This window comes from Molothrus ater, chromosome 8, assembly GCF_012460135.2.
Source record: "Molothrus ater isolate BHLD 08-10-18 breed brown headed cowbird chromosome 8, BPBGC_Mater_1.1, whole genome shotgun sequence".
NCBI classification, from domain to species: Eukaryota; Metazoa; Chordata; class Aves; order Passeriformes; family Icteridae; genus Molothrus; species Molothrus ater.
In genome coordinates, this window is record NC_050485.2 from 14808659 (window position 1) to 14821904 (window position 13246).

The 13246-nt window shown below is 42.5% G+C and overlaps 1 protein-coding gene across 1 annotated transcript; it reads left to right on the top strand.

Annotated features, from left to right (window-relative positions):
• The first annotated feature begins 2822 nt into the window (after window positions 1–2822).
• GHITM (growth hormone inducible transmembrane protein) lies at window positions 2823–13019 on the top strand. Its single transcript, XM_036385546.2, has 9 exons — window positions 2823–2932; window positions 4298–4457; window positions 5962–6061; window positions 6301–6412; window positions 7664–7805; window positions 8834–8942; window positions 10036–10224; window positions 10784–10955; window positions 11771–13019. Exons 2-9 carry the CDS (start codon window positions 4329–4331, stop codon window positions 11856–11858), a joined length of 1041 nt encoding a protein of 346 aa, XP_036241439.1. The 5' UTR covers window positions 2823–2932; window positions 4298–4328; the 3' UTR covers window positions 11859–13019.
• Window positions 13020–13246: the final 227 nt, after the last annotated feature.

The following is a 13246-nucleotide window of genomic DNA, read 5'->3' on the forward strand; positions in this document are numbered from 1 at the left end:
GTGTGCCTGCATCCTTCTGCTCTCCAGCTGCACAGCCCCAGCCTGTGCTGGTGGGTGTGTTCCTCCTGCCCAGGTGCAGGGCTCTGCACTCCCTTTTGCTGAGGTGCATGACCTTGCTGTTTGCCCAGTTCTCTGGCAGGTCTTCCCCCTGGATGGCAGCACAACCACCCTTCGAGTCCTGTGCCACTGCAGCCCTGAGGGCAGCTCTGTGCCCCCAGCCAGGCTGTGAACAGAGGTGCTGAGCAGCACCAGAGCAGGGGCTGGATGCAAGTAGTGTTTGAGCACAGCCCCAGGGAGGAGCAGTGCTCGGGAGCCCAAAAGCCAGCAATGTGGCCAAGAAGGCCAATGGCATCCTTGCCTGCATTAGGAATTGTGTGGCCAGCAGGAGCAGGGAGGTCATTGTTCCCCTGTGCTCAGCTGGTGAGGTCACACCTTGAGCACTGTGTCCAGCTCTGGCCCTCAGTTTGGGAAGGATGTTGAGATGCTTGAGCACGTCCAGAAGAGGGCAATGAGGCTGGTGAGGGGCTGGGAACACAAACCCTCTGAGGCGCGTTTGAAGGAGCTGGGGTTGTTTAGCCTGGAGAAGAGGAGGCTTAGGGGTGACCTTATTGCTCTCTAGAGCTCCCTGAAGGGAGGCTGCAGACAGGTGGGGTCAGTCTCTTCCACCGGGCAGCACTGACAGAACCAGAGGACACGGTCTCAAGCTATGTCAGGGAAGGAATAGGTTGGATATTAGGAAGAAATTTTTCACTGAAAGAATAATAAAGTACTGGGATGCTCTTCCCAGGGAGGTGGTAGAATCACCATCTCTGGATGTGTTTAAAAAAAGCCTGGACATGGCACTTGGTGCTATAGTCTGGTTGAGGTGTTAGGGCATAGGTTGGACTCAATGATCTTAGAGGTCTCTTCCACCCTCATTATTCTGTGATTCTGTGATGGGGCGTTTGTCTCCCCTCCAGGCCTCTCCTCCTGCTGTTACCCTGCTCTTGTCACAGGAGCTGCAGTGCTCAGAGCACAGCTCAGCAGCTCTGCAGCATCACCAGGGACACAGGGACCAAAGTCCTGCCCCAGAGAGAGGTGCAGGAACAGCCCAGGCAGGATCCAAGCAGCTGCTTCCAACCAAGAAATCCCTGGGATTCAGGGGCCACTGTTGCCCCACTCACACATGGATTTGGCCACCTTGGAGCATTTACAGGTGTTCACCATCAAGGAGAAAAGGAAATTTCTGTGAGAAGGCTTCTACAGCTGACTTTGCTGCAGGGTGGGCCCTGAGGAAACTTGGGTTGCTTCTGACAAAATTATCTATTTAAGAAACAGTTTGGGGAAAGCTGGGATGAGTATCTTATTTGAAAGTCTCAGGAGAGTTCTTTACATGATTATATGCTGTAGTAAAAGAGGTAAGTTTGATTCCTTGCATAAATTATTACTATTAATAACTTAATTATAAATTTAAATATTAATTATTATAATGAGTCCTTTAGTACCTAACAATTATAGAGTGTTACAAACTCTGAAATAAGCACTACAAGTCTCTAAATAAACAACATATTCATGGCCTGAAACTGACTTTTTTTTTTTCTTGTGTTGTAGGAGACCTCGATACAATAGAAACCAAAGCTCTGGATTTTCACTTACTCCAACAGAAATCAAACAAGTGTCAGAGTAAGTAAGAATCAGATCTTAAACCCCAGTAGGTCTGGCCTCCTCTGATGGAATTTCCACCCTTCTGTCATGTATTCTGCTTCATTCTTCTACATTCAAATTCTTCCTCACGATCTTACATGCTGGTGCACTTTCAGATCTCTTCCATATCTAATCTCTCTTGACTTTCATTTTATGAACTAGCAGGTAACTGAATTTCTTTTCTTATAGTTTAAACAAGGAGACTCTGAGATACAGAAAGGCTAACCTCACAATTCTCAAAAGAATATCTGTAACTCTCATTCTGTTTCTGGACTTAATTCTATATTCAACACATCTTTTTTGTTATATTTGTATTTGATCCTGCTGAAGACCCTTCACAGTCTGTTTTATTTGGCAGTGAAGAACCATGCCGATTGTGTTAAGGTTGAAAGAAACTACACAGCTGTGGCTGCAGAGTGGAGCTGGAAAGGGCCTCCCAAACCAAAATTTGGTATCAATTTGAGGATTTGATAGTCCAGGGAAGTGCTGCTCTGTCCTTCCTAATGCTCAGTTTAGGATTCAGCTTGGAAAAAATCTCAGATTTCCATTTGGAGTGAGACTGGAAGGAAGCTGCCAGTAGAGACAGCTCAGTCCAGAACGGAACGTTTATCCTGGGAAGGGCCGTGGAGAGCCCCTGCAAGGCCGGGATTAGAGCGGGCAGCGTCCACTTTTGTAATTTACATACACAACGCTGCTTTTTGAGCTCATCCAGCACGTGAGCACCAGCCTTAGAGCATGCACTCTTCCCACAAGGAAGAGAGACGTAACTGCAGAGGGGTTACAGAGAGTGCTGTGCTGTAAGGGCAGGAACTGCAAAGCTCCTGAGTTGTCTGACACGCTGGGAAGGACGAGACTGAACTGCACAGGCAGCACAGGCCGTGAGCTGGGTGTAGGCACGGTCAGGGTGCCGGCAGTGTAACGCTGCACTCTCAGGACACTCATGGCAGCCACGGCACCGCTCTACGGCGGCATTGCCCCCTCACGCACCCCCGGCACTGGCACGCCCGGGCCCGCCCCGCGCGCTTCCAGAACCATCGCTGCCCCGGCCAAAGATGGCGGCGGCGCGCGCGTCACCGCCCCGCCGGCCAATGGCGACCGCGGCCTCTGGGTCACGTGGCGAGAGCGAGCCAGTCGCCGGGGCCGCGCGGGGCGACTCGGCGTCACTTCCGCTGCCGGGAGCTGGGCCTGCTGCGGCGGCGGAGCGGGGCCGAGCGCGCAGGAGGCGGCGGGACCGCGCCGGGCCGGGCAGGTGCGGGGCCCCTGGGGACCGGGACGGGGGCAGGAAAACGCTGGAGAAGGCTCGACCTGGCCCGGGCTCAGTCGGGCGCCGCCCTGTTGGGGCTGGGAGGGGTTTGTGCGCGCTCTGGTGTGGCAGTGACTCCCCGGCGCTACGTTACGCTACTGCCAGTTAATGTGTGGGAGTGTTGTTCTGGTCTTAACTCTCGGCTCCCCGCCCTCCTTGCTCTTGATAAAACACTTGAAGTTGCCTTTCTCTATATGCCCGTTCCCGAAAAGGAAAGGTAAAATCTCCGAGTTGGCCCTGTGAGTTCCCGCTGTGCCATCCCTGTGGGAGAGCTGCGTTTGGTGGCAGTCGGGACGAACCTCGTGAATAGTTCCCGTTACAAAAGCGGCATTTCGTAACTGTTGCAGAGCAAAGGCACTTTCTAGCAGCAGGGTTATTATATTCTCAGTCACTGCTCTGTGATTCATGCGAGCTGTCCAGTGCTGTGCGTGCCTGTCTCTCACCCGTGTTTAAACCTGCCTTTCTTTAGAATACTCTTAGCTTATGCTGATCACTGTACACGTAAGGTATGACCGGTCATTTGAAAAAAGGCACTGGTAGTTGGGGTGTTCCGTGATATCAAGGGATGTGTGTAATTGTAATTAAAGGACGTTAAAGTGACTCCAAGGCTTTGGGGTTTTTTGTATGATGTGCACCATTTGTGGCAGTGAGCTAGCAGTTTTCATGCTCCCAGGGGACACACAGACTGGTTCTGCTGGTGCTGTGGATTTACCCGTGAGTGGTGTCACTGTTTTGCAGTCAGAATTGCTTAGGATGATCTGAAGCTGGGTTCTGGGCTGTGACCTTGACTGAATGCTGTGCCCATATAGCTAACTGATTCTTTAAAGGACGGCTTAAAATTGGTCGCTGACTATTTTCCACCATACATCTTGTGCTGTTTGCTCACTTGGGTTTATACTTCTGTGGAGTTTTAAGTAAATTTGGAGGGCAGAGTAGTCATGCAGTGTTGTGTCTCAAAATGAAGGTTAGTTGCTGAAGTAACTCAAACATAAATACGTAAAGGGTCTTGATTGAATTTGTACATATGAAAAGTGGAATATGATTCTGTTTTTGAGTTAATTGTGAGAGAGAAATCTCTGATTAAAGACTTATACTGGTATAAATACAGGTAAAACAGTTAAACTGTGTATTTAAGAAGTTTTTATCTCCTATTAAAGTACTTCAGTGATAATATTGCTTTTACTGTGGATAATCTCTGATTGATTGGTTGGTTTCTATTATTTCTGTTGTAGTTGAGAGTAAGTAGTTCGTGTACCTTGTCTGAAAACCATGTAACAAAACAGCAAAACACATTTTCTTGTGCATTTGCAGGAACACAGTGTGTTAAGTTATCTCAGCAACCATGCTGGCTGCCAGGCTGGTGTGCCTGAGGGCACTGCCATGCCAGACCATCCGCCCCACCATCACTCAGGCTTCCCCAGCCTTGAGGAGCTCCACCATAAAAGCATACAGGCTGTGGCAGCCTAGCCAGGTAAGGCAATGCTCTTTCTGATGGCCCTGATTGCACATATTTTAAAGGGTTCAGTGTATTGCTAAAAGAATCACTTTGCATGGAGTACCTGATGTGAATGAGCATGAGCCTTCTGCTTGTTTGAGGCACCTGCTCTAATTTACTGGAGGAAAAATGTTCTTCAGTTAAAACACAGGAGTTTTGGAGCAGAAGAACTGAAATCTTCTGTTTCAATGACTGACTTGTGTCTTGACATTAATGGGTAAAAGAGGTAGTTAGGGATGGACAGGCCTTACTAGGTAAGGTGGGAGGAACAGAAATTCTTGTCCTGTCTTCCTGTTCCCAAGTTAGAGTCTTAAATATAACATTAAAATAAACACTTTCTTTTCAATTATTTTAGTCCAACGTGTTTAGAGCTGTAGTGTAGATTAGAGCAATTTCTGAGCTATGGCAGGACAGTCACAGATCTCAGCAGCGTTTTTAAAAACCACACTCATTATCCTGGGACACTGTTTATCCTTCTCTGAGAGAGGATGTCTCAGACCTGCAGCTCACAACTCTTAGGGGCTGCTGTTGTTCTTCTGCCGTCTTGATAAAAGTGCTAGTAGCAAATTCTTCACCTCTTTTATATTTTCCTCTCAAGCATTCTAAGTTTGTAGGTACATGGTGGGCTTTTTTGTTTGTGAGTTTTCTAGCATTGGGCTGGATTTCATTAGCTGCCAAGCACAACCAAATTGAAGGGCTGTGGTAAACCCCTTGAATTGCAGTGCTCTAATGCCTGATGAGAGTAATGCTTGTAGGTTTTGTATTTTAGTGTTGAAACAAACTCACAGCTTGATGTGAGTCCTTGACTGCTCAGATGCAATTTTCATTTAAAAATTCCTGTAAAAGATGGTAAGAAAACATAAAGTTGTTTTTGAATTTAATATGAGTGTATTCTCTGTTGCTCCTGCAACTCACTAAGACTTTGAGCAGCATAATCACTTGGAGCTTGTTGACCTTAAAAATCTTGATTTTCTAGGCCTTCATTCAAGGTTTGTTCCATAAATCAAGGTTAGACTTGAAAGCAAGAAATCTGTGCTGCTTTTCTAGCTTTAATGTCTCTAAAATAGCACAAAAGTATTGTGCAGAATTTTTTTTACATTGAAGCACAAAGAGTGTTTTAGCATAGAAAGCAAAAGGCTTTTTTACAAAACAAAAAAGTAATGATTATGTTTTTATATTTAACAGAGAGGCTTGTGGCAGTGTTTGGTACAGTGGGACTAAAGTAGAAGAAATGCAGTCTGAATATTCCAGCATCGCTGCATTGGTTCTGTGTTTCTAGAATATGTCAATGTTTTTCACAAAGGTTCCTAAACTTTAATGTTCACGTGTTTTCCTTGGGCACAGTTGCTTTGTATGTATGAAGGTAAACACAGATTAATAAGAGATTAATTAACAATTTTATGTGTAGCAAGTAAGTTGGTAAGACTATCTTCTATTTTGTTTCATTAAATATTTCTTATATTATTTCTGAATTTAACAGAGTTATGCCACCAGAGCAAGAATAGGTTCAAGGCGTGGAAAACTTGGCCAGGATGTGAAAGATGCAGCGTTTGAGCCATCTGCAGAAGCTGCACTTAAAGGTAGAGGAGCTCTGCTTTAAATACTGAGAATCTTTCAACCTGAACTTAAAACTTCCTCAAAGGAATATGTTTTTCACTACTGAAACAGGTAGTGAACTGGCTTGAGATGAAGTGAAGCTTTTAGAAGGAGGGGTAAAGTGGAGCAGCCATTGCAGATAGATCAAAATTTACATGAGGATGTTGTTAACTGTCAAAGAAAAATCATTAATGAGAGTGTTTGTTTTTATTTCTTTACCCAGCTGACCGCCTGGGGAAATTCATTCTTGCTGGAGGGGCTGCTGTTGGCCTGGGAGCCCTGTGCTACTATGGAATGGGCTTGTCCAGTGAGACTGGGGCTATTGAAAGGGCTGTGTAAGTAACGTGGTTTATTTACCTCTCCAGTGGAGCAAACCTCCTATAAGCTGCTATCACCCAGTCTACACTCAGGTTTTTCTACGCTCTGAAGAGTAAACCCCCTCCTGTGTCTCTGCAGGTTTTTAAAGCAAAATTAGAATCATTCAGCCTTAAACGGATAGCAGTAGCCTGAGTGAGTTTGTTTTGTTAAATCTAATGTGAAGAGTATTTAAACTTGTCTTGTGAGGTGTGCTCCAGATAACTTAGAAGTGTGGTCTTCTGAAAAGCATTGCTAAGACCAGTTTCCCTGGTGTTTGTATGAGACTGTTCATTCAACTTTAATAGAGCTGTTAAAAAAGTCTCCATTAAACACAGTATCTTGGCATAAACTTTGATACAATAAGTGTGTTCTTAAAACTTCAGTGAATTGCTTCTTGGTCAAAAAAAACGCCTGGCTAATGGCAAAACTCTACAGTTAGACTTGAAAGATGGGTGGTAATAAGCATGGGCTTGGGAGAAGTGTGTTGGGCATATTTTGCTTTATTTTGCAGTTGGAAATGGCAGTCAGCATTTATAATGAGCATGTGCCATTTGTGTTTATGAGAAGCTTGTTACAGATAGAGCTATGTTTATTTTTTTCTGCACAAGTCTTGATTAACAGGTCAGAAGAGTGAAATGGGAAAAAATATATGCACTGAGTTCAAATTTAGTGTTAGCAGGGAAAGTTTTCTTTCTATAGTGTGAGCAAATGATATTGCAGAAACTCACTTATGTCCAGGTCTGCTGCTATTGTTAGAGCTCGCAAAATGACGTTTGTGTCCTGTGGTGTCAGATAACCGTGTGCACTATGACTCAGCAACTTGTGAGCTGCTCAGCAGGCTGCTTAGTGCCAGTACACATTCTCTAGACCTTTTACCTGAAACCAGTTTGTTATATACACACACCATTCTTTTATTTCTCCTGTGGTTAAAAGCATTCATGACTCTGTTTTCTATGCATGCTTCCTGCTTAGAATTGAATTATAGTCAGCATTATTTGTAATTTTCAGTGTTTCTACTGAGTTAATATTAGATTAAATCAGCAAGACTGACAAGTTCAGTCTCCATTGTAAAGTAAACTCATGGCAGAAGTTGCTAGACCTCATCATTATAATGAAACCTCCCTTATATCCATGGCTATGAAGGCACTGAACAGCTTGATTGTGTTTTTAGCTGCTCCCTGTTGTGAACCTGGTAACTGCACAGCTCTGTATGACTGCTTCTTTTGCAGTATTTGGCCACAGTATGTGAAGGACAGAATTCACTCTACGTACATGTACTTTGCGGGCAGCATTGGCATGACAGCTCTGTCTGCTGCAGCAGTGAGCAGAACTCCTGCAATCATGAACCTCATGACAAAGGGCTCCTGGCTGGTAAGCTTTATTATCAAAATAAAGTATTTGCTGAGGAGTGCCACCAAGTGATGGTTGATATTAAAAAAATCCAAGAAATCTAACTACTTGGTGGAAAGTAAGGCAAAACTTGACCTACATGAGTATCCTTATCCATAGAGACTATTCAGGTATCCTGATGATACTTTATGATGTAAGATTTGGTGATTCTAGTCACATTCTGACATGTGTTTTGTATACTGTTTTGATGGTTTGTCAAAGATAAACTACACGAGCAAAAACCACTATGCTACCCTTACCAGCTATATGTGCAAGTAAGAACCTCTTTGAAATAGCTACCTAAAGGTAATGGCACAGTTTCTATTGCTGTCTGTAAAGAGAAACTGAGCATTCTTACTCTTATCCCTGTGCATTCTTACTCTGCCCTGTGGAACTTTTAAAGCTGTCTCTGTTTGCCAAGGCTGAAACAATACTGGTAGGCTTAGTATGTATTCAGTGTGTTACGTGGAGTGAAACAGTAACACTTAAATGCCAACACCTACATAACTTAGGCATCATTGGTGATAAAAGTTGTACACTTCTGACCAATTTGGTAGATGTTGAATGATTCTGCTTGGAATCATGAATAAGAAGAGGCACTGAGATTAAAAAAATCACTGGTAGCATAAGCCAGTAAACTAGGTGTTGGTTTTGGGTGGAGAAATGTACAAGAGAAGAAGGAAGGCTAACACATTTGAGGTACCTTCATGAGAGTGAGGGGCAGAACCATGAGTTTTTCCTTTTATTACTTTACACAGCCAAGACAGTTGCCAACTTCATAGTTAAATTTGGATTTCTAGAAAACTGACTAAAAATAAATGAAAGTTAGTGCAAGCTAAGATCTGCAAACATTTGACTGTAACCTTTCAGGAGTAGAATCGATGAATATTCCCTCTAGTTGTGAATTAGGTTGCTGTTTTCAGAATCTGTGTTGACTTTTAGACTAGGAGATTAGAACAGAGACCATATGTCCATATGCTAACTTGAGCTCTGTAATGCTGTTTCTTCAGGCAATTGGTGCAACTTTTGCAGCCATGATTGGTGCTGGAATGTTGGTCAGGACCATATCCTATGAACATAATCCCATAGCTAAACATGCAGCGTGGATGCTGCATTCAGGTATGTGGATTTAGTGTTTGTTGTAGAGATGTCTGTGCTTCACTGTCACCAAATGATACTTACTTTAATAAAACTCTGGCTTTAAAGTAAATTTTTATACAGTGCTATTGGGGAGTTGACGTTTTTCAGAGATCAGAGGTAATTCCTGAATGTCAGGGAAAGATGTCTTAAGTGTCCTTAACAGAAGTCTAGTTTTTTCATAGTCTTCTGAAAGTCATGCTCAAGTTTAACTTGAGGTACATACACTCCACACTGAAAATGGAACTAGATGGTTTCATGGCTGCTTTGGTTTTGTTACTGCTTTCTAACACTACCACTTCTCTGAGTGCTCTTGCCTACAGTAACCATTCTTTAGCTGTGCAGGATTGGAGGCATTTGAAACCTAACTTAAAAAAAAAGATATTTTAGTATTAGTTTACTTTTGATCAGTGCTCACAGCTGAAATACCTCATGGACACACATCTCAATCTCTCACTAATGATACCAACTTCAAATAATAATGGCTCTCATTTTTAAAACTGTTTTGATAGAAATATTTTGAAATTCAAAAAAGACATGTGGAGGTTGGGCACTGGAATCATATTTACCTCTCCAGAGCTAACATGTCTGCCAGTAAGAAATTATGTTTATTGTAGTGATTGTTATTAAGTGAAAAAACCTAATGAGATATTAATGGGCTAGATACACATTTCCTACAAGCCTCTAGCAAAAAAGTCTGACTTACTTGCCTAACTGATTGTTGTATCAGAAGTCTGTTCTGCTTTTCAGTGTTGCATGCTCCTAATGCTATTATGTAGTTGATAAGTCCCTGCTAAATATCTCTTCTTACCAGTTCTGTTATGAACCAATCAGTGTGTTGAATTTAGTCTTCTTTTCCCAAGATGAGCTCTCTGAAGTGTTCTAGTGCTAAATAAAAGTGCATAAGGTTGCTAATTTATTGTGCTCCCTTCTATATAAGAGTACAATCAAGTGCATTGGTGTTTTGTCGTGCATGGATTAGTTTGAGCCATGCCATCTGGCTGGAGATGAAAATCAAGTGGGTTTGGCGTGTGGTGTTTCCAGTGTTATATGTGTTCTGTTTTGCTTTGCCTAGGTGTCATGGGTGCAGTGGTGGCTCCTCTGGCCTTCCTTGGTGGTCCTCTGCTGATCAGAGCTGCCTGGTACACTGCTGGAATTGTTGGGGGGCTCTCAACTGTGGCCATGTGTGCTCCAAGTGAAAAATTCCTGAACATGGGAGCACCACTTGGCATAGGCTTAGGCTTTGTTATTGCTTCTTCAATCGGTAAGATACTGTTTCAGTTCTGTCATATACAGTCGTTTATGAACTTAAGCTACTACAGTGCAGCTCACAGTTGCAGGCTGGTCTGCTCAGTGAAGATTTGCCTTAAATATAGCCCTTGCAACTCCAGTACAGCAGAAAATGTTCTGTCGTTTTTGTTCTTGAAAAGGAACGTGAAGTTATGGTTCTGGCAGATGTTAGTCTGGCAAACAGCTGATAGGGGTGCCTTATATTTTAGATACTGCCAGTGAGTAGGGAAGGCAGTAAATGTGATCTTAGTTCTCAAGCCACTTGTTTTCCTTCATGTGTTTTAGTCATTGTTGTAGTCATAGGTACTTTCACCTGAAGAAAAATGCACACAGTTCCCTGGAGTGTTCAAAATGAACAGGTCAGGTTGTGTATGTGACATCTTCAGTGTGCATGCTCTTGGTATCAAACACACACCACAGACTGAGAATTGAATTGAATGCTTACTGGACAATGTGTGCTCCAGTGACTGGAGTTTGAGCTAACCCAGAGTAGCAGATAATGATCTTTGCCACCTTTGTCCATTGCTCTCCAGGATCCATGTTCCTGCCTCCCACCTCTGCCTTTGGTGCCGGGCTGTATTCGGTGGCGGTCTATGGTGGCCTGGTGCTGTTTGGCATGTTCCTGCTCTATGACACACAGCTGGTGATCAAACGGGCTGAGACTCTGCCCCTCTACGGCGTCGTCAAATACGACCCCATCAACGCGTAAGTGTTCTCTGCTACCACAGCTGCTCTGGGGGCTGGGTAGGAGTTTGCCTCAAGTTACATTGAAGCATGCTTTGAAAAGAGTCTTTTAAAGTGTATTGCTGTTCAATGTGAAGAATCACAGGGTTTGAAAACAACAGCAACAAAATAGCTGCTGAAGTTAAAACTGAAATCATTGTGAGAAACAGAATTGAGCGTGTGATGTCACATGCCTCCAGCAGTGCATTCTAAAATGTATTTTGGTTTTCTAAAGCATTGCTGGCAGAATTTATACCTGCTTTCTGAAAATAACTGTCAGTATCAGTTGAGAGGAAAAGAAGTTAATCTTCCCGTAGTCATTTAATATTTATTAGTCCTTGTCACTAAATAGAAAACCTGCAATGGTGTGATAGGGAAGGAAGGATTGACTCTTTAGTAAAGACCAAGTCTGAATAACAAGTAACTTTCTTGTAAATGTCTGTCTGATCCTAGGTAAATTCTTACTTCCTTTGGTTCTGTTTCATTCTAATTAAAGCAGAGTAATACTGATCTTCTTGAAAATTCTTGGAGATAAGCAGATTAAAGTTCAGTATAAAAGCAGAGGCTCCTGTATGAGAGCAGGATACTGTCTGTTAGGATTTCTGTAAATAGTTCTTGCTGGCAGAGGTGGTAGAACAAAACACAGGTGTTCTTTGACATACAAAGCACTGAGGGCAGTCATAGCTGGGTTTTGTAAAGATAGTTCATGAGGCTCCTAAAATGAAGTATAATGGTGTGAAACACCAAATCATTCTGTGTCTGTTCAACAGCAGTAACTGTAATTTCTTGTTTCCTAGATGCCTGGGTATCTACACTGATACACTGAACATCTTCATTCGGGTGGCCACCATGCTCGCAGGTGGTGGAAGTGGCAGGAAAAAGTAAACAGAGACTCAACTTTGCAACTGTCTGACAGCCTACCTAGTGCACATATTAAATAAACATTCATGATTAAAGCAGTAATGCTCCAAGTGAGAATTTTAAAGCATTTCAGCATATTGGTTCAGTGCAATGTGATTCAGTCTTAGTTTTTCTTCAAACACTTTCCAGCTCTGTGTTTAAAATAGTCTGAACTGCTTCTTCTAATTGTACATTATTTTGGGAAAGTAAATTATTTTTAATATATGAATAAAATAGTCCTACCTGCTTTTTAAGGGGTTTGATGGCAGTTCAACTCTTACTTTCTCTTTTTTGTTTTTTTTTTTTTTAACTGTTGTTGCATAGTAAAGAAAGTAATTTTTGAACTGGTATCCCATAGGCAGATAGGAGTACAAGCTACTTCATGAAGTGCTGCTTAGATGCATCAATTTTCTGTTAAGGTTCATCAATTTTATTTTAGTGGCATCTTCAGAAGAACTGAATAAATTGTATATGGCCCTAAATGCAATCATGACTTTGACCTGGGCAGAAATATCAGAATAGATTAAGCAGGATTTCACAGGTTAGATGACCAAAAAGTGTAAAGGAGACAAGATATGGGAACTATGCAGCATTTGTCCCATATGAACTTCAGTCTCCTTCTGGAGTACACATGAGAATTCCTTGCTTTAATGTTGACTGGCTATAATAGCTAGCTTATTTTGATACTAGATTTATAAAACTGTTGAATGGCAATACAGCTGTGTCTTTCTTCTGGTGGCTGAATTCTTGTACTGCAGATGAAGGTCTGTCCAGAAGAGCTCCTAGTGGTTATCTCTTGGAAGTTTGTATAATTGAAACTATAACAGAAACTGGGAATTCAGGATGTCATGCTGTAAACCCCAGGATCATAAATTGGTCCTACTGTTGTGTGCATTATTAGTCTGCTTACTTCTTTTCCAAATTGATCTGTTAAATGTGGTCTAAAAGAAATGTTCCCTAACAGTAAAATTGATTTAACAGTAAGAAATTGTACTTTCCATACTCTTTTGCTGTATGTTGGAATAAAAAGGGAGTTCTTGGGCCATGAAAATTTTGACCTACCGTCAGCAGGTCTTATTTTCAGTTTCTGGCAAATATGTTATGTTTATGTATTGACCTATGAACAATAAAATTCTAGCCTCACAAGTTGACTACTCTCACTTTTCCCCATGATAATGGAAATATTTTAGTACCTTTCACTAACAACTTGGTGAAGAGTACTATAAATATTTTTTTGTTACAGTTACAATTTCCTTTGTAAGAGAGTACATATTCCTCTGTAAAAAAATCTGCAAAGATGCTTCTCATTTTCACTGGCTAGCACCTTTTTGGGGGTGTTTCCCAGTTGGAGGATACTGGCTACACTTGAAGTG

Excerpts from the sequence above, each read along its gene's own strand:
- GHITM (XM_036385546.2), top strand. The coding sequence starts at position 4,329 with ATGCTGGCTGCCAGGCTGGTGTGCCTGAGGGCACTGCCATGCCAGACC. Across the intron at positions 7,806-8,833 it reads TGACAAAGGGCTCCTGGCTG|GCAATTGGTGCAACTTTTGC; the intron begins GTAAGCTTTATT and ends CTGTTTCTTCAG. Across the intron at positions 8,943-10,035 it reads AGCGTGGATGCTGCATTCAG|GTGTCATGGGTGCAGTGGTG; the intron begins GTATGTGGATTT and ends TGCTTTGCCTAG.